This window comes from Cetorhinus maximus, chromosome 6 (genome assembly GCF_964194155.1).
Source record: "Cetorhinus maximus chromosome 6, sCetMax3.hap1.1, whole genome shotgun sequence".
Taxonomy (NCBI): domain Eukaryota; kingdom Metazoa; phylum Chordata; class Chondrichthyes; order Lamniformes; family Cetorhinidae; genus Cetorhinus; species Cetorhinus maximus.
In genome coordinates, this window is record NC_135884.1 from 66,249,693 (window position 1) to 66,275,201 (window position 25,509).

At 42.7% G+C, this 25,509-nt stretch overlaps 1 protein-coding gene across 1 annotated transcript in view; it reads right to left on the reverse strand.

Annotated features, from left to right (window-relative positions):
• The window catches only part of LOC144681799 (cullin-associated NEDD8-dissociated protein 1-like), a 63,703-nt gene extending 38,194 nt beyond the window's left edge, over positions 1–25,509 (reverse strand). The window contains exons 1-7 of the mRNA XM_078543809.1: positions 25,357–25,509; positions 22,065–22,208; positions 19,304–19,458; positions 16,681–16,804; positions 12,042–12,298; positions 8,327–8,432; positions 5,230–5,378 (exon numbers count right to left, since the gene is read on the reverse strand). Coding sequence (XP_078399935.1) covers positions 5,230–5,378; positions 8,327–8,432; positions 12,042–12,298; positions 16,681–16,804; positions 19,304–19,458; positions 22,065–22,208; positions 25,357–25,424 — 1,003 coding nt within the window. The 5' untranslated portion in view covers positions 25,425–25,509. The remainder of the gene's footprint in view (positions 1–5,229; positions 5,379–8,326; positions 8,433–12,041; positions 12,299–16,680; positions 16,805–19,303; positions 19,459–22,064; positions 22,209–25,356) is intronic.

The window sequence follows — 25,509 nt, forward strand, 5'->3', positions numbered from 1 at the left end:
ATATCAAGAAATAGCTGAAGGCACTGGGTTCTGCAAAGGCTATAGACCCTGAAAATATCCCAGCAATCATACTGAAGACTTGTGCTCCAGAACTAGGTATGCCCCTAGCAAAGCTGTTCTAGTTCAGCTACAACACACAATGTGGAAAATTGCCCAGGCATGTCCTATCCACAAAAAGCAGGACAAATCCAATCTGGCCAATTATCACCCCAGACTACTCTTGATCATCAGCAGAGTGATGGAAGGTGTTGCTGACAGTCTATCAAGTGACATTTACTCAGCAATAACTGCTCAGTTTGGGTTCTAACAGGGCCACTCAGTTCCTGACCTCATTGCAGCCTTGGTTGAAACAAGGACAAATGAGCTGAATTGAAGATGTGACAAAGGCAATCAGGGGAAAACTCTCTACTGGCTGAAGTCATACCTAGCACAGAGGAAGATGGCTGTGGTTGTTAGAGGTTAATCATCTCAGCCTAATGACATCACTGCAGGAGTTCCTCAGGGCAGTGTCCTCAGTCCAACCACCTTCAGCTGCTTCATCAATGACCTCCCCCTCTATCACAAGGTTAGAAGTGGGAATGCTCAGCACCATTCGCGACTCCTCAGATATTGAAACAGTCCATGCCCATATGCAGCAAGACCTGGACAGCATTCAGGCTTGGGCTGATAAGTGGCAAGTAATATTCACACCACCTAAGTGCCATCTCCAACAAGAGATCATCTCCCCATGACATTCAACGGCTTTATCATTGCTGAATCCCCCACTATCAACATCCTGGGGGGTTTACCATTGACCAGAAACTGAACTGGACCAGCCATATAAATACTGTGGCTACAAGAGCAGGTCAAAAGCTGGGAATTCTGAGTCGAGTAACACACCTCCTGACTCCCCAAAGCCCGACTCCACCATTTACAAGGCATAAGTCAAGGGTATGATGGAATACTCTCCACTTGTCTGGATGAGTGCAGCTCCAACAACACGAGAAGCTCAGCACCATCCAGGAAAAAGCAGCCTGCTTACTTGGCACCCCATCTGCTACCTTAAACATTCAATCCCTCTACTACCGACACAGTGGCAGCAGCGTGTACTAAATACAAGATGCACTGCAGCAACACACAAGGGTTTCTCAGGCAACACCTTCCAAAGCCACAATCTCTACCACCTGGAATGACAAGGCCAGTACATGCATAGGAAAATGTGAGGTTGTTCATTCTGGTGGGGAAAAATGGAACTGCAGAATATTATTTAAATGGAGAAAGACTGCAGAATGCTGTGGTACAAAGGGGCATTTGTACATGAATCTCAAAAAGTTAGCATGCAGGTGCAGCAAGTAATGAGGAAGATACATGGAATGTTGGCCTTTATTACAAGGGGGATAGAGTATAAAAGTAGGGAAGTCTTACTACCACTGTACAGGGCATTGGTGTGACTGCACCTACAGTATAGTGTACAGTTTTGGTCTCCTTACTTAAGGAGGGATTTACTTGAATTAGCAGTTCAGAGAAGGTTCACTAGGCTGATGCCAGGGATGAAGGGGTTAATTGTCTTATGAAGAAAGGTTGAGCAGGTTGGGCCTGTACTTATTGGAGTTCACAAGAATGACAGATGACCTTATTGAATCACAGAATCATAACGGAACAGGAAGCGACTATTCGGCTCATCGTGTCTGCACCAGCTCACGAATGAGCATTATGACTCAGTGCCATTCTCCTGCCTTTTCCCCATAACCCTACATATTTTTTCTATTTAAATAATCATCTATTGCTCCCTTGAATGCCTCGATTGAACCTGCCTCCTCTACACTTCCAGGCAACACATTCCAGACCTGAACCACCCGCTGTGTGAAAAAGATTTTTCTCACATCGCATTTGCTTCTTTTTAAAATCACTTTAAACCTGTGCTCTCTTGTTCTCAATCCTTTTACGAGCAGGAACAGTTTCTCCCTAGCTACTCTATCCAGCCGCCTCTTAATTTTGAACACCTCTATCAAATCTCCTCTTATCCTTCTATTCTCCAATGAGGAGTCCCAACTTCTCCAATCTATCTTCATAATGGAAGTATCTCATCCCTGAAACCATTTTTGTAAACCTCTTCTGCACTCTCTCCAATGTGTTCACATCCTTCCTAAAGCGTGGCACCCAGAACTGTACACAATACTCCAGCTGAGGTCTAACTAGTGTCTCATACAAGATTCTGAGGGAACTTAACAGGGTAGTTGCTGAGAGAATGCTTCCGCTCATAGAACAAAGGGGCACAGTGAAAAATAAGTGGTCTCTGACTAAGACAGAAAGGAGGAGGAATTTCTTCTCTTAGAAGGCCTTCAATCTTTAGAATTCTCTTCCCCAAACAGCGATGAAGGCTGGGACATTGAATAGATTTAAGATTGAGTTAAAGAGATTTTTTGTCTACAAGTGAGTCGAGGGTTATGGAGGACTTGCAGGAAAGTGCTGTTAAGGCCTCAGAGCAGCCATGATCTTATTGAATGGTGGAGCAGGCTTGAGCGGTTGAATGGCCTACTCCTGCTCCTATTTCTTATGATCTTACTTTATTGAGTAATTCGAGGTCACATATTATAGGGGTTAAATGCAGTAAAATGTTCTACCATGCCCTACAATGTGCTTTAACCTCAACTTTGGAAAAGTATCCTGCTACAGGTGTTTCCCCAAACCAGTGAACATCCTTTACACCTCTTTAATGGAGGTAGTCATTTTAAACCAAATGATGGTTGGTTTTGTAGGCCTAATCTTGCTAGGAATAGAGTTGAGATCCCCAAAAATTGGATAATTCAGCATCTTTACAGTGAGCAGAGAGGAGAGACACTTCTGTCCACATTAGTGGGATGGCATTTTAACCCAAGTCTCTGAACTACATTTGAACTTTGGCTCCCAATAGCCCCAGGTTATATTTGAAAAGACAGTCTAAGCTAGATCTGACGCTAATCCCAGAGTTGAAAGGGTTATATCCTAGCCACTGATTACTTGATTTCCGCCTCTAAGCCGACAGTCTGTTTTCTTTTCGGGAAAAGATTATGATCCTAAAAACATAGCCAAGAGCTTTGCTCTCAAAATTTTTGATTACGTTTTAGGTTCAGTCCTGGAAAATAAATTGAATGCATATGCTCTTTTCTTTCCACATGTTCCATAAAGTTGTTTCAGGAACTTTATCAGCACATATTTTAAAAGAGGCACACTAATTGCTTTACGCCTCTTACACCTCAACAAATATTGGGAAATAATAAAATGGGGCTGTCTGACAGCACAGTTTATTTGCCTGTTTTAATTTTCTATATTTATTGTAAAAGTTGTATGTTACTAAGCAAAGTCAGTTCATACCATAAAAGTTTTAATTTTACACTGCTTTCAAATTTTTAATTTTTAGTTTTCACCCCAGAGAAAGCAATTCTAATACATTTCAATGAGATCACCTCTCATTCTTTTAAACTCTAAGGAATACAGATGCAGTCTCCTCAATTCATCCTCATGGGACAGTCCTGCCATCCCAAGGATTAATCTGGTGAGCCTTCATTGCACTCCCTTTATGGTAAGTATATCCTTCCACAGGTAAGGAAACCAAAACTGCACACAATACTCCAAAGTGCAGCCTCACCAAGGCTCAACACAATTGCAATTATTTACTCCGGTTCTCAAATCCTCTTGCTGTAAAGGTCCTTTACCTTCCCAATTGCTTGCTAGCTTTCAGTGACTCATGAACAAAGATGCCAAGGTCCCTTTGGACATCATCGCTTCCCAATCTCTCACCATTTAAAAAATACTCTGCTTTTCTGTTTATCCTACCAAAGTGGATAATTTCACATTTTTTCACATTATATTCCATTTGCCATGTTCATGCCCACTCACTTAGCCTGTCTAAATCCTCTTGAAGCCTCCTCCCAACTCACATTCCCATCTAGTTTAGTGTCATCAGCAAATTTGGAGATATTACATATGGTCCCCACATCCAAATTATCGATAAAGATTGTAAACAGCTGGGGGCCCAAGCACTGATCCTTGTGGTGCCCCACAGCCTGCCAACCTGAGAATGCCTGTTTACTCCAACTGTTTTCTGTCTATTAACCAATTCACAATCCATGGCAGTATATTTTCCCACACCCATTCGCTCTAATTTTGCTTATTAACCTAGAGTGCCTTCTGAAAATCCAAATACACTACGTCCACTGGTCTCCACTAGCTCCCCTTTGTCTATTCTGCTAGTTACATTCTCAAAAAAAACTCTAACAGGTTTGTCAAAAGGTTTCCCTTTCATAAATCCATGTTGACTCTTCCCAATCCCACCATCATTTCCTAAATTTCCTGTTATCACATCCTTTATAATAGATTCCAGCATTTTCCCTACCTCAATTAACAAACTACTCAACTCAGCTCCAACCTAAAGACATCAGTGATATTCCCTATTTCCCCCTTTTCCTTTACTGGGCATATGCCGATCAAGGGGGTAAAACTCGAAAAAAGAGCTAGACCATTTAGGAATAAAAAAAACAGGAAGAACTTTTTCAAACCAAGGGTAGTTTGTGCAACTCTCTCCCCCAAAAGGCTGGGTCAACTGAGCTTCAAGACTGAGATGGCCAATTTTTGTCCGGTCAGCCTACCAAACAATATGGGTAAAGGCCGGTAAATTGGGTTGAGGTACAGATCAGCCATGGACGGCAGAACAGGTCTGAGGAGCTGAAAGGCCTATTCCTGTTCTTATGTTCCCCCAAAGGTGCCGATTCCTTCCTGGGGCATAGTACCATGGGCACTATTAATTTTGGATACCTCAAAGTGTCATTTATTCACATGTGAGCCAGGGAACGGGGGGGGGGGGGGGGGGGGGGGGGGGGGTGTGTGTGGGCACATCACTGCAAATCCCGATCCTGTCTTCGTCTGATTTCCACAGACATACTTCCAGCTGGTTAGCTGCCAGGATTATTAATCCTGGCTTATTTTTCTCTCCCCAGCCAGGAACACTCAGGTCAACCCACAGCCAGATTAGCCAACTCAGTTTATACTCATTATCAAATGTAGGGCCTTCCTAGTTAGCTATTCGCAGTATTAATCTGCTCAGCCATTGGTGGAGTTGACATCACATCATATCTGCAGTTAGTGCAGGATGTGCAACAGGGTTTTTTTCACCTGTTTTCCCTCATTAGTGACTCAGGTCAAGCCAACTTCTGCACTTACATTTCCCTTTGCAAATTATAAAGATCACACCCAACAATTCAAGGTACTGACCTTGATCCTCTTCTTCATCACCCTTGTCTGTTTCCATGGCATCATCATCTTCCTCATCTTGGTCGTAGTTGTAATTAGGATCATATGTGATGTATTTGAGGCACAGTCCAATCATAGCAGGGATGTGAAGGGACATCTCCTTTGGACACCTTAAGAGTAAGCACAAAAATGAAAAATGTTTTGCTATGGACAAATAATAAGACTTGTAAGCTGGTGGTTTTGTATTTAATTCTTCCACCATGCTCCGTAGTATCAAACAAGTGCTTTCTGTCCACATTAGGATGGTTTGTTGTTTATCAAAGCCCAGTACATCCCAAATCAGAATCTACCATGAGTTAAAAGGTCAAACAGTCAGGTTTTCAGAATGGAGGACAGTAGGTTTTGATGGTCCTACACTGAGGCAAGGTAAATGAAACAGAATGACATTGATGACCAAGTCAAAAATAGAAGATCACAAGCTCTCACGCTTAACACCTCAGTAAGTAAACACTCCTCACTACGTGATTTATACAGATCATGAAGGTTCCAAATTGAATCCCCTGTCTGTAATTTATCTCAGTTAAGGCAGTGGCTGGCCATTAGAATTTGCCCGATTTATATCACCAAATAAAAGTTAGAACATGGAAAGGCGCCAATCGGCCCAACTAATATTTGTCAGCATTAAACTTTCCACTAGAGCAAACAGATCTAATCATATTTACATCTTGTTCCCATAGCCCTTCAACCAATTATCCAAACAAATCTTGAATCTTGACATAATTATCACCTCTTTCACTAAACCTACCACACAGTCTCAAAACTCTCTGGGGGTGATATTGAGTGGAAATGAAAAGCAAGAGAATGGAAAACATGAAACTAATGTCATCCATTTTACACAATTACCCAAAGTCAAAATTACTCTGAAGGCGTTTCACCTGTCCTGTTATATATTTCTTGCATCTAACGTTATATCTATGGCCTTTTGTTCTTGACCCCCTCAAATTTTCAGAAACTGTCTGCTTCTAACTATCGTCACATCCTTAAATGATTTTAAACAAGTCTATTACCTTGTCCATAATCTGTATTGTTCTAACACAGAGACTCAATTTTTCCAAATCGGTCTTCCATATTTGTATTTCCTCATACCAGACAGCATCCTAGTAAATCTGTGTTGTACCCTTTCAAAAGCTTCATTATCCTGAAATCAAGAAAATTCCACTATACCCAACTAATGTGTCCCTTTTACAGAGATGTTAACAGGCACAGAGATGGCAATTTTTATCTGTACAGAGCCATTGAATGGACAAGGGTGTTATGTGGAATATATAGATTAGGTGGCAGAGTTACAAACAAGAAACTGACTTATCAAGTCAGTAGAGAAAGCACAGGATCCCTGGCAATGGGTTCATATATACTGGATAGCCCCAAGCTTTGAACAGTGTGGGGGAGAAATTTGTTCATGTACGTACACGGATACAGATTTGTGCCGATTCACTGGGGCTGGCAGTGTGTGGCCCACTACCTGCAGGAAAATTTTCAAAAAGGAATCAATGAAGAAAGCTGCGTGGACCGTGCAGGTAGCCGCCCACAGCACCTCTGTCCTGGGGAGAACCTACATAAATCTGCGTAGCACAACGTGAACAAATTCCTTCCCCCTTTATCTTTTATATAAACTAAATTTTCTCTTCAGTTTACCCTATCAATTAAATTGAGATTCCTTCTGCTGTCTACAGCGAGAATACCATGTGCAATGTCATGGCCCTGCAGCTTGGCAAAGCAGAGAAGAACAGCGGCATGGAATGGGACCATGGTGGAACAAGCTTGAGGGAGTCAATGGCTTACTACAAGTTCCTACAAGTGTCAGAGAGATAAAAAGAAACAGAATGACATGATAGCCCCAATGCAGAATTTTTCCCGTAAGCAGCATCATGGGAAAAAGATCAAGAAAGTCACAGAGTAAAGCTAGTAAACCAGCGATTGTGCAACACACAGAGGTGTCACAGAACAGTTTCAATATGAACTTATGAATTAGGAGGAGGAGGCCACTCAACCCTTCAAGCCTGCTCCGCTTCAATAAGATCATGGCTGATCTGACTATAACCTTCCACCTACCCCCGAAAATCCTTCACACCCTTGTTTACCAAGAATCTATCTATCTCTGTCCTGAATAAAAATTATTCTGCTTTTATTTTATTTTTACGACCAAGCGAATAACTTCACACTTCCCTACATTATATTCCATCTGCCATCTTGTTGCCCACTCACCCAAGCTGTGTATATTTCTTTGCAGCCTTCATGTCCATCCCACAGCTTATATTTCCATCTAACTTGGTATCACCAACTAAATTTTAATTACATGCCCCAGTGAGATCGAACTCGTGACCCCTGGTTTACAAGACCAGTGCTCTAACCACTGAGCTATGGATCCAACTGTTACATTAATCTGATAAGATTGGATGCTTCATGATCTAAGTTAGTAAAACCTTGTTCCAGTGGTTAACTACCTCAACAACCCCGCCCCCCCTTTCCACCCACTCATTTTGAGATGCTGTGACGGTATAGGGAGGTGGTCATGTGGCACAGTGGTAGCGTCCCTACTTCTAGGCCAGAAGCTCCAGATTCAAGTCCCACTTCAATATTTAATGGCCATAGAAGATGCGGTCATAACGTGGTCTAACAGGTTGATTATCAACCTGTAAATCATTCCAATACACCTGATGGCAGATGGTAAGAGCAGGAGAGTTTCCTGGTCAGCCATACTGCAGAAGACAATGGCAAACCACTGCAGTGCTTTGCCAAGCATAATGGTTGCCAAAACCCTGTTAGGGCACGGTACCTGAAGGAAGTGGTGGTGGCAGTACCAGCCCTGTCTAAATCTATAAATCAGTCTGGTAGCATAGTATGCTTTGGAACAAGAGCTGCGGAGATGGGGGGGGGCGTTGAAAGAGGAATTGAGAGGGAGTTTGAGGGCAAAGTACAGGGCAGCCTTGAGGTACCTAATTACAGAGCAAGATTGGTACTGGAACAGGTCACTTGGCTGAGCCAGGAGCTTCAATCAAGGTGAAGAGAAAGAAGAGGGAGGGAATGGAAGCCTAGTAACTGTCACGCAGTAACACACCTTCTCACAAAGGACTCGAATGCCTGGAAGCAGTACTCTCGCAGCTCATCATCATCCACATTGCAGTATTTCACAACCAGTGGAATAATCTTCTCCAAGTGTTCTCCTGAAAAAGACAACATGCAAGATACTGTGTTAGAGGGACTGAGGGTTTGGGTGGGGTCTATAGAATCTATACGTGTTGATACCAGCACTTATCCATGAACGTAAGAAACTTGAAATGAGAAAAGGCCTTTCAGCCCATCATGCTTTCCATCTCCACACAATCCATGGCTACCCCAAACATCAAAATTATCCCCTATGCAAGATCAAAGGAACTTCAATTCCCTAACTCTCACATGAATCAAAGAGCTCTATTGGCCCAGATCTTACGGTGCCAAGAGCAGCGTATGTTGAAAAGTAAGCCACTGTTGAGGGCTGCAATGGAACCACAAGTTCCCGGGAGTCCACATTCGCTCAAATCTCAAGTTGTGGTTCACATGAATGGACTCCAGGGGAGCCTATGCTGATGATCCTGCTGGGACCCGTGATTGCCCTGTACTTACCTCAATATTTACACTGATTTATTTATAGCTACTCTAAGCAGGCATAGAGCCTGCTCAGGAGCGCAGCCCTTTAAGTCATCAGGAGTGTCAAATCTCTCCTGCACAGCTGGCACCTTTCCAGCCCCGGTTTCATTCCTATGCCGCAGGTTCTGTTCCCATTCCCCTGTCACTCCGCCCCTGCCTTCCCTTCTCCTTCACCCACACAGGCATGGAAGTGGCTCCTACAGAATGAGGATTTAGGAAAGGTCTGGCTTTGGAGGACAGATGATAGAATTCTTGGATTAATGTCCATCTGTCTGCGATCGTTTCCTTATCGTGACATTCACTCTGCCATTGATGAACAGTTACCGGACCTTCTGTGAACATCCCAACTAGAGGCCAACAGTACTTCATGAGACTTGGTGAATGCAGGAGATTCAGTGACTGGGCAGTGACAGCTCAAATACTGGATCTCTCAGGCACAAGGTATTTCTAGATTGTTGCTAGAAAATATGTGATTTTGTCTTGAAATATTTCTGGTTATATAGTAAAATAACCTTTCAATTAACTTGACCATCATCCTTAAATCATTTACGCTATAGTTTCTGAAAAATCCATTGAACTGGGAGTCTCACCCAATGTATTTTACCATCATTTTCTCACCTAATGAATCCCTACGCATTAAATAAATACCAAGCATAACATTGACAAGAATAGAAGACTTATTAAATGAACTTTATTCAATATATTTAATGAACCCAGCCACATAACATGACAGTTTTGCTGAAACAAGAACAGAAAGTGCTGGAAAGGCTCAGCAGGTCTGACAGCATCTGAAGAAGGGTAGCTCTGAAGAAGGGTCATACGGACTCATAACGTCAGCTCTGTTTCTCACTCCACAGATGCTGTCAGACCTGCTGAGCTTTTCCAGCATTTTCTGTTTTTATTTCAGATTTTCAGCATCTGCAGTATTTTGCTTTTATGACAGTTTTGCTGTTCATTCAATAATGGCATGTCACAAGTTCTCACCACATTCTGTGTCAAATATTCAGATTCCAATTGTAAATGACTGGGAATAGACCAAATTGCAAGTTCCAAAATGTTAGCAATATTATTTGCATGGATGTTATTCATGTTAATTTATTTGGATCAAGATGGATTGGCTAAAATTCACATTTTGCTGATTACCTTGGGCAGCTCAATCACATTAATTCAGCTAGAATTTTTTTTTTATTTCATGGGATGTGGGGCATCGCTGGTAAGGCCAGCATTTGGTACCCATCCCTAATTGTCCTTGAACTGAGTGGATTGCCAGGCCACTTCAAGGGGCAGCTAGAGTCAATCACATTGCTGTGGGTCTGGAGTCACATGTAGGTCAGACCAGGCAAGGGTGGCAGATTTCCTTCCCTAAAGGACATTAGTGAACCAGATGGGCTTTTATGACATGGTCACCATTACTGAGACTAACTTTATATTCCAGATTTTATTAATTGAATTTAAATCCCATGGTGGGGTTTGAATCTGTGCACCCAGAGAATTAGCCTGGACCTCTGGATTACTAGCCCAGTAACATTACCACGGCGCTACTCTCTCCACTCCCCCTACCACCCGAGAAGTTTCTTGGTAATTATTAATCTCATATTTATTGATGAGTGCATAATTTAGCAAATTTGGATGGGCCTATGCTGTAGATGGGTCAGTATTTTGACAGCTATCTGTAATGCAGCCATTGTTACAGCAGCTGCCATCCCCCCCACCCCCACCACACCCCGGCTAACGGAATATGGAGCGCTATCTCAATGGACTGGAATATAAAGTGGCAAAGTTATATAAAAGCTTTGGTTTGGAGTACTGTGTTCAGTTCTAGGCATTGTAGATCAGGAGGATATGACGACCATGGAGGCAGTACAGCACAGATTTGCCAGAATGTTAACAGGCTAAAAGAATTAAATTAAGAGTTAAGAGTGCACTAAGATAAAAGCAAAATACTGCAGATGCTGGAGATCTGAAATAAAAACAGAAAACGCTGGAAAAACTCAGCAAGTCTGCCAGCATCTGTGCAGAGAGAAACAGAGTTAATGTTTCGAGTCTGTATGACCCTTCTTCTGTTTTCATTTTAAATTAAGAGTACAATATGCATGGACTAGGCTTGAGTATAGAAAATAAAGGTGTGATTTAATGCAGGTGTTGGTAAGGGATAAGATACACGGAGGGAAATCATAACAAGGGGGCATAACCTTCAAATTAAGAGTTTCACCATTCAGAGGGGATATCAAGAAGCACGTCTTCACACAAGGATAGTGAAAAGATGGAATACTCTCCCTCAAAAAGCTGTTGAAGTTAGGGGTCAATTTCAAAACCAAGATTGATAGATTTTTCTAAGGCAACTGTATTAAGGATTACAGAACCAAGGGAGGTGGATGGAATCAAGATACAGATCAGCCACAGTCTAACCAAATTGTGGAACAGCCTCTTGGAGCTGAATGGCTTACTCTTGTTCCCACATTCTTAGGTACAGCACAGGATAGAAACAGAAATTGTCTCGAAATTGTCCCAAACACTCCCAGGGCAGTACAACATGCATTAGATACAGAAAAAAATTACCTCTACACTATTTCAAACAGTGCCAGGTCAGGTACAGTATGGGTCAGATACAGAGCAAAACTTCCTTCTTCCATGCATCAAATAGCGTCAATGTAAGTATAAAATGAAATAAAAACAGAAACTGCTGGAAATACCCAGATCAGGCAGCAGCTATGCAGTGAGAAACAGAGTTAACATTCCATTCAAGTGATGGAAGGTTATCGGCCCAAAACATTAACCCTATTTCTCTCTCCACAGGTGCTACCTGACCTCTGTACTTCCTGCATTTTCTATTTTCATTTCAGATTTCCAGCATCCGCAGTATTACTTCAGGTGCAACACCAGTTAGAAATAGTGCAAAGCTTGCTCCACACTATTCTAGCAAGCTCTCAGTAAGCAGAGGTCCATGGTTTGTCAGTCCATGCAATATATCATTCTGTCCATGTGGAGGGTACTTCAGCAAATGGCACCATCACATCCCTTTCATTGGCAGGAACGGAACCCACTGTTTTATTTTCATCCACAAGCTTGTCAAATAACAGGGAAAATGCTAAACAATCCCTTCGATTTACTGAAATGACCACGAGAATGTAAAGCCAGTTACTCACCAACTCTGTGTCCAGCCTGTCGACTGATGGCACCGGTGCACTGGATATAAGTTCTGGTCATGGAGGTAGATTCATTCTTCGACAGTTCGACCAGTAGGTGATCCATTAGCTCAGAGAAGAGACAGCTGCTGCAGCTCATGACCAAGTGCCCCAGGGCGATGATGGTTCTCTTGCGAACAGCCAGCCTGGGGCTTGACAGCTGAGGCAGCAGACAGCTCAGGATGGAAGAGTGAAATGTGATCAGGGTCCCCCCCAACCTGCAACGAGAAACAAGAGACATTCAGAATGCATAATCCCCACAGTTATAGGTATACCTGCCTTAGATGTCGCACCCGTTTAATGAAGCTCCCTCTGCCCTACTCTTGAGAAGTATTAACCCAAAGCTCTGCGACATTTCCATCTCACACCTGCCAGCTTTTGGCCACCCTCAATCCAACTAAACTGGATGCTAAACTGCCTTAAATTAGCAGAGAGATCTTCATCAATATCAGCCTAGATTGGGATTGTAAGCAGATCCTAGAAGTGAAAGGTCAGTATTGCCTTGAATAGTCTAGGATGACTCTATTCTAGTGTTTATTAACCCACTTATATATAGAATCATACAGCACAGGAAGCCATTGAGCTCACTGCACCTGTGCCAGCTTGTTGAAGCAGCTTTCCAATTAGTCCTAACATAGTCCTGCAATTTTTTCCAAGTACATATCCAATTCCCCTTTGAAAAATACTAGTTAATCTGCTTCCACCACTCCTTCAGACAGTGTATTCTAGATAATAACTATTCGCTGCCTGATTTGCACCAGCACTTCCTGCTCAAACACTTTCTCTTCCGCCTTAATTCTCCAGCAAGAGAAGACTATGGAGGTGAGACTAACTCAATATCCACACCTCAACTGAAAATGCTCGATTAACATTAAAGGTTCTTTTATTTTATGTAGTTCCTTCATTAGTGTTGTGGATGCTGAGCTTGCCCTACTTCCATAGTATTTCAAATACAATATGTTGTGTTTTCAGCTGTGGATCATTGCTCTCACCTCCGTCAGAGTTTGTAGGCTCAGTCCCACTTCAGAAAGTTGAGCATACAGCATAGCTTGACATTCCAGTGCAGTGCTGAGGGAATACTGCTCTGTCAGAGGTGTAGTCATTTGGATGTGACATTATACTAAGGCCCAATCTGTCTTCTCAGATGGACTTAAAAGATCCCACGGCACTACTTCAAAGAGCAGGAGCATTCGCCCTAGTGCAAGCGAATCACAGCACAGAAGGAAGCTACTGCCTCTCTCCTGGTCAATATTTATTCCTCAACCATCATCACTAAAATGGTCACTCATCTCTTTCACATTTATGTGCCCTTGTGTGTGCAAATTGGCTGTCAGGTTTTCTGTAGTACAATGGACTATTATTTAAAAGTACATCATTGACTGTAAAGCACATCGCGACATCCTGAGGTTGTGAAAGGAGCTCTATAAACTAAGTCTTTCCGCAATGTAGCAGAAAAAGAACATCACTGAATAGTAGCGGGCTCCAAACTTTAGATGTGTGTGTGGAGGTAGAGGTAAGAGATACAAGCAAAAATAACTAGAATAAAAGGGAGGAGGAGGAAAGGGAACGGGAGCTAGGTTTTCCCACTCAATCACGGTCATGAATCTGCCTTTCACTAGTGCGACTTTTAATCTGTCAGAACTGAGGAGATAATCAGTAACAGAAATAAACTGATCACAACAGCTGCCTGATTGTTGTTAAAAACTCAAATGGTTTAGGGAAGAGAACTTGATACCCCTTCCTGGTCTGGCCTAGAGGGAACTACAGTCCCACAGTGAGTAGCTGACTCAATGTCCCCTGAAGAGGCCTCGTGAGCCAATCAGTTATTAAAAACAATCGTCACTAGGAGATGCTGCCAACAACTTCTTAGGGTAGCTAGATATGGGTAACCTTGCCAGAGGCCCACTTCCTGAGAACAAATAAGAGCTGCCCTGCAGGTATCACCACTGCTCTCCAATCAATGCCATCTTCCTCAGCACCAGATGACATGGAAAACTTACATGTCTCCTGGGAGTGTGACCTGGGCCACCAACTCTCAGGATAACATTGGATGGAGGCTCTAAGACTGACCCTCATGACCTCCACCTGCAGCAGAATGAGAGGGAGTCACCTCAGAATCCTTCACTGTATGGTCCTTACCCTGCACAAACCTACAACAGCTCCACCTTTCCCTGGCTGAAATAAGGCCACAAGACCAAATTCCTATACACTGGTCCTGCCTCAACCTCCAAATTTTTCTTAGGATTTCTTAGAGACATCGGCCCAGCTTGAATAGTCATGGATCCCTTGGACTCAGTCCCAACCTCAGATATTCCTCCTGCTACCAGCAGGCCAAGAAATCTGAACAGATCTCAGCAACACCCACCATGCTCCCTCAACAAACAACTAGAGTGTGGCTACAATGCCAATGGGGCATTTGCTAGTTATTTGGATATCAGCCATGCTCACCTGCAGGCTCAAAGTGGTCCAGTGCACCCCAGAATAGAACCTTTGTGGGATCTGCCCACTAGCTGTTCTTCCATTCCAGTCGACACTTGTGCTTACGAGACCAGTCACTTAATGGACAATGCACAAGTGCACACTTAAAATCATAAGATCTAAGAAATAAGAGCAGCAGTAGGCCATTCAGCCCCTTGAGTCTGCTCTGCCATTCAATAAGATCATAGCTGATCTGGCTGTGGCCTTAATAGAACTTCCTTGCCTGTCCCCCATAACCCTTGACTACCCTGTCATCTGTCTAACTCAGCCTGAAATATATTCAATGACCCAACCACAACTGCTATGGAAGAGAATTCCAAACATGAACGAGACTCTGAAAGAAGAAATTCCTCCTCATCTGAGCCTTAATTGCGAGACCCCTTATTTTTAAAAAGTTGCACTAGTGCCCCCAGTCTAGATTCTCCCATGAGGAAGCACCCTCTCAGCATCTACCCTGTCAAACCCCCTCAGGATCTTACACATTTCAATCACCTCTCATTCTTCTAAACTCCAATGAGCATAGATCCAACCTGTTCAACCTTTCCTCAAAAGACAACCCCCACATCCCATCAGCCCAGTGAACTTTCTCTGAACTACTTCCAATGCAAGAATATCCTTCCTTAAATATGAGACTATGTGTCATACTGCATTGTCAGTGTCAGGGTTTTGCACCAATGTCAGAAATGCAGTATAAATAGTATATTAAGGTTTCTGCAACATTTAGCACTGGATGAGCAGACATTTCCTCCAATTAAACATTCAGAATACCAAAGCCACTTCCCTCCACAAATTCCATTTTCAACCCCCCTCCTCGACCATAGAACCAGACTGTTTGCAATCTTCGCATCCTATTTGATCAAGCTGAGGTTGACTCCATAACCTCACCATCCCCAAGATTGCCTACTTTGATCTTAATAGCATTGCTTGTTTCCATACCTGCCTCATCCCAGATCCTGCTGAGACCCTCATCCACACCTCATTGTCTTGTTGATCTTCAGTGCCTCTGTTTTAAAATTCTCATCTTCACATTCAATTCCCTCCATGGTCTTGGCCCTCCCTAGCTCCATAACCTCCTCCAGCCCTACAATCCTCCAAGATCTTTGTTTCTCCAATTCTGGCCTCTTGCGCATCACCAACATCCTTCATCCTATCACTGGAGGGTGGTGCCTCCAACTGTACAGACCAAAACTCCAAAATTGCCTCCCGAAACCTCTCCACTTCTCTCCCTTCCTTTCAGATGTTTCTTAAAACCTATCACTTTGACCAAGCTTTTGATCACCTGTTTTAATGTCTCCCTCTTCGGCTGTCAATTCTTTTTGGCCGATTACACTTCTGTGAAGTATTTTAGGACATTTTACTGTGTTAAAGGTGCTATGCAAATAAAAGCTTTATTTTTTAATGAGTGGGCGCTTTGGTAGGAGCAGTTTAACTGGTGGAAATTTGCCACACAGATATGCAAATTGTGGCTCTGCAAGGTGCTTTGTGAAATGAGAATGCCTGATGTGTGTGTTGTGATTGTGATTTTCTGATTTAGAGTTATTACCCTCTATACCATCCAACCTCTGTCCTTTTGCTGACCTTGTGATGCTATCAGGGTGAAAAAAAATGGAAGATGTTAAGTCACAGCTGACCAGCCCCCTTCCCTCACCTCAGCCATTAAGAACTTCAACAAAACCCTGGGTCACTTCAGCTGCATCTGATGGTGTCAAAACCACAAGATAACATGTCATGCAGGTTCCTATGCCATCTGATCCCAACACTTCTCACTGTTTCTTCCTTTTCATCATTCAGTGGATGTTCAGCAATGCTGTTCCTGTCTCCCACCATCACAATGATTGTGGCTGCTGTCTTATAACATGGAGCTCTATCTAATATGCACAATTATAGAATTTAGCTCTAGGATCTCTCATTCAAGATAACACCCCGTTTATACTATAGAATAATTTACTTCTAATAATACCATCCTTGTGAACCGCTACAGAATATTACTCGGAATAACAGTGTCAGTTTACCAGCATGAAGCATATTACTCCACATATCATGCCTATATACCAGGATAGTACAGAGAGTAGTTTCTCGATAATAATTGGAACATTTTTGTCTAAGATACCCTGTAGTTTACCTGCTTAGCATATCGGACAGTATATCTAGGGCCTCCAGCTGGACAGACACATCCTCTTGCTTGGCAATAGCACTCGTTAGGCGTCCAGTGATCTTCTTGCAGACATTGGCGGACAGGGCTAAACCTAGAATAGCAGAAAACGTTTACTGACTGCAGGTATTTTCTCGGTTTATTTACTTTGACAGCAATGACCAAGTTTAGTAAATTCTACATTTCCTTTCCCTGGCCAGCAGGCTCCAAGGCAGGAAAGTGCGCCCATTCATTCCTAGATTTTTGTGCTCAAAATTCCCATTTCTCATTGTTGCAACGAAGAAGCAACTAAGTAAAAATTGTTAAATTACCACCATCTTATGACGACAATCTGGTGACTCTGAAAGCTCCAGTGTTCCTTGGTAGTCTTGAATCTTTAGTTAGTCTCATTCAAACATTGAGGACTTGGCTAATGTCCCTAGGCTGCTGCAAGGCCTCTGCCAGCACTATCCAGTGGCCCTTGGGCCTTGGCAAATGCTATAGCAGCCTCAAAGATTCAAGACCTCAGCCCATATCACTTGGCAAAAGCCTAAAGGGTAGTCCAGATTAATTTTACCATCCTTTACTGGAAAGCAAATCAGTTGCTGGTCCTATCAATCAAGTCCAGACGTGCAGTCCAACAGGACATACTACAGGGAGCACGTTAATCAAAAAAGGTCGTACTAAAAGCAATTATATAAGGAGCTTTTGAATTAATCCACAGATTAATGAATTTCACCTTAAACATTCACTGCCTCCACCACTAGTGCACCATAGCTGCAGTATACATCACCTACAAAATATACTGCAGCAAACTCACCAAGGCTTCTTCCAAATCCACTCCCTCTACTGCCTAGAACAAGGACAGCATACGTTCCTACATCAGCACTGGGTCGAAAGCTTGGAACTACTTACCTAATAGCACCAGACCAGAGGCTGCAGCAGTTAATTGGCCTTGCCAGTGACACCCACGTCCCATGAACGAATAAAAAAGTTTCCAGTGTGGTGAGCCATACAAAACCAGAAAGCCTCCAGGTTCCTTTCCCAGTCTATTCCAAGTAAGTCGATCTCTGATAAACAGGGAAGAAAAACATCCAGTGCTCCTGCTCTCAATGACTATCCTATGACAGATGGACAACAGACATCACGAAATGCCAGGACTAGACTTGCAAGCCTTGTTCTAGTAGTTTACTGGAATTCAACGCCAAGGCTTGCATATGGATCCTTGATAGAAGTACCAGAGGATGGCTGGTGCCTGTGGAACCCTATTGAGTCAACAGCTTCAGAAGCAGAAAGAAAACTGGGGAACAAAATTCTATTGTGAAGCATTTCACAGCAGTATATTTTGGGTTGAATGGGAGTGAAGCATTTCTTCACACATCACTTGCTCTGACAACTCAACAGCTTCTGTCATCCACTGAGACAAGTTCACACAGCATAAAACAGTTCTAAGGCCCAGACCCTTTTCACGCCTTCAGCTCGGGCTTTCTTTAAGCCATCCAGAAATGTTAACGTCCGCAATTTATGCTTGAATCATATTACGCCAAGGAGTGGTAGGATACAGGGGCCCAAAGTGAGAGCTAGGTCATTAGGAATGAAATCAGGATGCACTTAATCCACACAAGGGGCAGTACAAATCTTGAACCCAAAAGGCTGTGAATGCTGAGACAACTGGAGCTTTCAAAACTGAGTTGGCTTTTAATGGGTAATGATGTCAAGGAATTTGGAGCCAGGGCAGGCAAAAGGATTTGAGGCACAGATTAGCCAGGACCTAACGGAATGTTGGGCAAAACAGGCTCAAGGTATTGAATGGCCTACTCCTGTTCCTCATGTTCCCAGCCACAATTACTGAGCGTTTTGCATGAGGCTCAAGGGAAAGCGGATCATTCCCTTATGGTTGCTCATAGAGCAGCTTTGCTGGAAGTCTGGGACTGAGCTGACTAATTATTAAGTCGATATTTAAGTAACAATGAAAATTGGTGTGCCCCAAATGGCTCATCCAACTGAGACAGTGAGTGACTGAACCTTACAGAAGAGTGAAGACCTAGCTTTAATCCAGGGTTGGGCCAAGTTAGCTGGCCTCAACCAGATGGGACATGACAATTGCCTCACTGACCCTCAAGGGTGCAAAGGTCAAAGAAAAACAATTCAACTAGGGTTGCACTCATGATCGCTTACCAGTAACCTGTTACTGGAAATACATGCATGTGGATGTCAGGTGAAGAAGGGTCAGGCTAATGCCACTCATGACCTAACAGCAAGCTAAAAAAAAGCCATTTGAGTTTGGTACTGATGATTTTGATTGCTGTGAAGCCAGTATCCAGAGAGACAACACTGCTATGATAGGAAGAAGGCAAACTGAAAAATAAGAGAAAACACTGAAAATCCCATCCTTAAAATACACAAGGAACAATTAGCTGCAGCTTGTTTGCATTTGACATATTCACATCCCAAGTACGTCACACCTCAAACCATGGACAGTGATCATGTGCTTTGGTGCTGAAAGGTTTGCATATTTGGTAGCAAGTTGAAAATACACTATTGTGTCAGAATTGGCAGGAGGTAAGTGTAAAGGAGGCAACATTCAAAGATTACAAACGAAGGACAATCTTACCACTAGAAGCAGGAGGCAGCTCTGCAATGACAGTCTTCAGGCCAATGCTGGATATGTCCCGTAGTTGCTCTTTATCAGACAGCATGTTCGTACATAACGTGTCCACGATCGTCTCCACCTGGTATTCTTTGACCTTGCTGACCAGTGGGCCCAAGCTGAGTGAGTGAACAAATGAAATACTGTGATCCTGGCATTTGACACCGTCACTATTCCCCTTTCTCTGCCTCTCCTCCCATTCCCCAACAATTTTACATCCCTTCAGCAAGCTGCAGGAACACTCCTGCATCAACACCAAAAGGCCCATCAGGTAAAGTGATAGCTTGTATAAATGCTGAGATTAGACAAGCATGTAGCAAAGGCAATGGTTTTAATGGGGCAAATTAATCTTCATATAGATTGGGATGAGCAGACTAGCACATGCCGTAAAGGTAGTGAATTTCTTGAGTGCAGCCGGGTTAGATTTCCAAAACAATATGTCCAAGAAACAACTAGTAGACAGGTCATGATCTATTTTGTAATGAGCAAAGAATCAGATATAGGTAATAGACGAATGATGCGCGAAATTTTATCTAACAGTGGTCATAGTATGATCAAGTTCAACGTAGTGTTTGAAAGGCAGAAACACGAAACAGCTACTGAGATTCTGTATTTAGGCAAGGCTGTCTTCAATGTGATGAGACCGACTGTCCACAGTATACTAGGAAAATATGTTAATGGGTAAAACATAGGAATATAGGAGGAGTAGGCCATTCAGCTCTTTTGAGCTTGCTCGGCCATTCAATATCATGGCTGATCACCCACTTTAATGCCTTTTTCCCACACTATCCCCATCTCCCTTTATGTCATTGGTATTTAGAAATCAGTCAATCTCTGCTTTAAACATACTCAATAACTGAACTTCCACAGCCCTCTGGGGACAAAGATTCACAACCCTGAGTGAAAAAAAGCAACAGAAGATCAGTGGGAGGTATTCAAAAAAAGGTGATACAAAACCAGTTTATAGCCCAAAAGGGCTAGAGTCCCACTTGCCTAAATATTATGGATAAAGAGCTAAGAGACAACATAAAACTTTAAAAAAGGCATAGGAAAAATGCAAAAAAATAGTACAGATTGTGCTGAATGGGGAAGATACAAAGAACAACAAAGGATCACAAAACAGATAGTGAGAGATAGAAAAAGGGAGTACGAAATGAAACTTACAAGAAATATCAAAATCAACAAAAAAACTTTTACAAAGTTATATTAGGAAAAGAAGTGATCAGAAGCAATGCGGGTCACTTGAAAACTGATAATGGTGAAGTCGTCAAGGAAATGGCAGACATGCTGAACAATTACTTTGTGTCAGTATTTACAGTAGAAGAGGTCAGCATGCCAGACATTCTAAGGAAACTATTTTTCTTTATTATTCACTCGTGGGATACAAGCATTGCTGGCAAGGGCAGCATTTGTCGTCTATTCCTAATTGCCTCAGAGTAGGTGGTGGTGAGCCGTCTTCTTGAACCCCCATGTCTGCGTGGCGTAGGTACACCTACAATGCTGTTAGGGAGGGAGCTCCAGGATTTCAGCCAAGTGACAGTCAATGAATGGTGATATAGTTCCAAGTTAGGGTGGTGCATGATTCGGAGGGGAACTTGTGGGGGATGGCATTCCCACACATCTGCTGCCCTTGTCCTCGTCGATGGTAGAGATCGTGGCTTTGAACGGTGCCGTCAAAGGAGCAAAGGAGGCTTGGCAAGTTGCTGCGATTCATTGTGTATATCGTTCACACTGCTGTCACTATGCACTGGTGATGGAGGGAGTGCGTGTTTAAGGTGGGGTAAGGGGTGCAGATCAAGCAGGAAAGCAGTGTAGAATAAAAGCTTAACCCTTGGAGTCCAGGTAATGAGGACAGATTACACAAATCAGGATTGTATTCCATGGAATTTGGAAGGTTGCAGGGTTATTTTTTTCAAAACATTCATGATATTAAGGGGAATGGATAAGGTAAATAGAGAGCAACTGCTCCCGACTAGTGAAACTATTGCCTAAATGTTAGGAAACATTTCCACATACACACAAAGGGTGATAGAAGTTTGGAACTCTCTTTCATAAACAGAAATTGATGTTAGTTCAATTATCAATTTTAAAACTGAAACTGATAGATCTTTGTTAGCCAAAGGTACCAAGGAATATGAAGCAAAGGTGGGTATGTGTGGAGGTGGGTCACAGATCAGCCATGTCCTAATTGAACGTTGGAACAGACCAGAGGGGCTAAATGGCCTACTCTTGTTCCAATGTTCTTATGATTGCATTCAAGGTAGATTAACACATGAGCACACACAAGACCCTGACTTTGGCCTGCACCAATGTTAACTCTCAGGCAGAAATAGACAATGGCCTTCAATGGTAGGAATAAATCAGCACACAAATGGCTACTTGCTGCTCTCATGCATTACGCAAACAGATGGAGAGCCAGGTTGTCACTGGGGATATAACAGTGATGACTGTGATATAATGGATTCACTGTTGCCAAACAGGTGAACGTGTGGAAAACACTTACATTGTCACAATAACCTTGCATTAATTCTCTGCTATACAGTCAAGCACCAAATTGACAACTCCCATCAACACTAGGTAGGCTGGAGGCTCAAGGGACATGAGACAATGTAGATCCAGAGCCACCAGTCGAGGAGAGGCTGGCAGAAAATCGGAACCAGGCTACATAATCAGAATGGCTGGCCTAAAACAATACACAGATACAGGTTCAGCAACTGTCACTTACCACTTCACAGCCAGGTTCTGCACCTCCCCGTTTTTATCCTCCAGCAGCCTGAGCAACATCTTCACCACCTTCTTCTCACTGTCATCGTCCAACTTAATGGAGTCTTTCTGCAGCTCTACCATCAGGTCATTGGTGGCCATGAACCTAGACAACAATAGACACTCATACAAATCTTCAAAAAAAAACCCAGCAAAATTGGCCTTAAATGTAGCAAAGGAGTGGGACTAATTGGATAGCTCTTCCAAAGAGCCTCCACAGGCACAATAAGTTGGATGGCTTCCTTCTGTGCTGTATGGTTCTATTATCCCCGCTCTTTCGGATTACAGAAAATATCACACTCATATTCTTCATTTATACAGCCCAAAGTTACCAAATCAAGCATATTTACAAGCCTACTAGAACAAATATCTGAAGCAGATCCTTTATGGTGCAAGATAATGCCTTTAAAATGCATATAAATCTTGAATGCATATTCCAAGAGCTTGCTGCTCTCTCAGCCTCTTGGAATAAAAAAGTCCTTCAGCATGGCTGTGCAGTAGGGAATGCGAAATACATTTCCAGAACATTCATGGATAAACAGCTTCCAGAAGTCCGCTAAGTACAATGCCCCCACAGAAAGAGCGAGATTTTTATCCTGCTTAATTCCTTTGAGAGAGAGAGAGAGAGAGAGAGAGAGAGAGAGAGGGGGGGGAAATGTTGAGGTAGATGAGATACATGACACAGAGCCCAAGACCCATGGTTTTAACACTGAACAGCTTTACAATTTTACTACACAACAATCTGAAATCATAACCTGCTTGCTACTAAACTATCACCTATTCAAACAAAGACCCACAGGTTTAGGTGGTTGTAGGATCCAGTGGGATCAAAAGCAAGGACAGTCATTATAGCCATCTCCATTTATCATGTCATCTTGTTCTGGTCTTCATACAGTCCTGTCAATGATCAACTGAGGGGAGGAGGGAGGTTTTGGGGGCGGGGGTGGGGAGACAGACTTGCCAAAACATCATTGTAACGGGCAGGAATTTTGATGTTGTGGTAGGTTTATTGATCAGCGTGCATGTATCACAATATAATTCCATGTCAAAGTACAAGCATGCCAACACAACGAACTGGCTGTGTATTCAGCAGGACACAAGAGGGAGTCTAACTGGGAGACTCATGATAAACAGTGATTCAGGAAACCCTGCGTCTGCAGTCAAGAACTTACTCGTAACAACACTTGGCTCTTTGATTTAGAGACCAGGTCAAGGGAGAGTGGCCTAAAGTGCACTGCTGTCCCACGTTTACATTCATACAGTCTCAGTAAAGAGCAGCTGTAAGTTTAATTCCGACATTTGTGTATTTGCACAACTGGCTGCAACAGTTGGTAAATCACTTATTTTTTAAAAATTCATTCTTGGATGTAAGCGTCACTGGCAAGGCCAGAAATTTACTACCCATTTCTAATTGCCCCAAACTCTGATTTGATATGCCTTGAGTGGCTTGCTGGGCCATTTCAGAGGGCAGTTAAGCGTGAAGCAGCTTGATGTGGTGCTGAAGTCACATGTAGGTCAAGATCGCAGGTTTAATTCCCTAAAGAACATTAATAAACCAGCTGTGTTTCTTTTAAAAAAATCTAAAAGCTTCATGGTCATTTTACTTATACTGCAGCAACTTTTTATTTCCAAATTTTATAAACTGGTTTATTGGTCTAGCATTCTGGATTACCAGTCCAGTAACATGACCACTACACTACTGCACTCATCAGGTGAGATGTTAGATCATTTGTACTGCCCTCTCAGGTGGATATAAAAGATCCGAAAATACTATTGGAAGAGGACCAATCAGGCTCAAGCTGCTTGGTTTAAATTTCAAATAATGCTTGGCAATTAATTGTCAGTCATCATCACTGGTGCATTCTCCATGGCAACACCTCTACCAATCAGAGTCCACTTATCAACCAATCAGCACTCTCTTCACATACAGTATAAATTGTTGCTTTCCCCTCAAATTGGTACTCTTGCAAAGAGTCCTGACAAGTGCAAGGCAAAAAACTTCGACATCTCTTTTTTCAGCAATACTCAAGGGAGCTCTCTCTCATTGTCCTGGTCAACATTCTTCCCTCAACCCACATCAATGCTGTTTGAAGGATTGCTCAGTGAGAAAAATGTGTCAGTCATTTCCTACATTACTAGCATTTCATTGGTAGTAAAGTGTTTTGGGATGTACTGTGGCCATGGGAGGCAATAAATAAAGGCAAGTTCATTCTTTCTTCACATAAATAAAAGTTCCTTGTTTTAAAGTTCAATTTCAAGTAAAGTGAGAAACAATTAGTACAAGATAAAAACTGCAGAAATTTTCAAGAAAACCCTACCAAAGCTCTTGAAAGGAATGGGAAAGGAGAAAATGATATGGTTTTTAATAATTCTATGCAGGAATCACAAGAGTTCAAAAACCTCTGTGCAGCCTTTTGGACACGTTTGGTTCCTTTTACCTACAGAAGCCTTAGTTCAGCTACTTACAAAACAATGGTGCATGGCTCCTTTAAAGATGATCATAACCTGCAGATCCTGGGCCTATAATATTGAGCAATCATTTAAATAAATGACTTTCTGTTTCTCTTTCTCTGCACTATCACTTGACTGAGACACTTCAAACACAACGATAACACTAGGGATAACAGGTACAGCCATAAGCAGACTTCTGCACAGCATGCATTTTAGGAAAAAGCTCATATACACTGCGACCCAGTGCGTGAACACACCCCACGTGAACACCAACCTAGTGTCAGAAACAGGCAATAAGGGACAGTGAGTTAAATTGATTCAGAGTAGAGTGGCCTGGACTTATACAAACAGTCCTGTATATGGCTGCAGGCTGCATCAACGAGCTGGCTATAAGCTTCGCGCTGTGCAAACAAAATGTTGAAGGGTCGTGAGGACTCGGAACGTCAACTGTGCTCTTCTCCGCCGATGCTGCCAGACCTGCTGAGTTTTTCCAGGTATTTTTTATTTTTTGTTTTGGATTTCCAGCATCCGCAGTTTTTTTGTTTTTAAAATAAATAGCCCAATTAATGTTTTCTGTGAAGTTGAGGAAGGTGCAATGCTGGAGTTAGACAAGAAACCAAGCAGCTACCCTCCCTGAGCACTGGCACTGAGAGCAGAAGGACGGTACCACTCACAAACTGTTAAGACTCAAGTGTTCAGAAGAGGGAATTGAGTTTTAGGTGAGAATTGTGACATTTTTGTTCAGTAGTCAGGAACAGGACAATCCCTGTTTAAAGCAGGCGGCAGTGGCTCTGGCTGTTTACCTGAAGTCCTTGTCACTGGATGTCATCTTCTCCAGCAGGTTGGAGATGTGATAGGATATGTTGGCCATGTTGTGGAGAGTGTGAGGCCTGACTCCGAGCTGCGGACACTGATCCTGCAGCTCCTCGCTGCTCTTCCATGAGAGAAGATGGCGC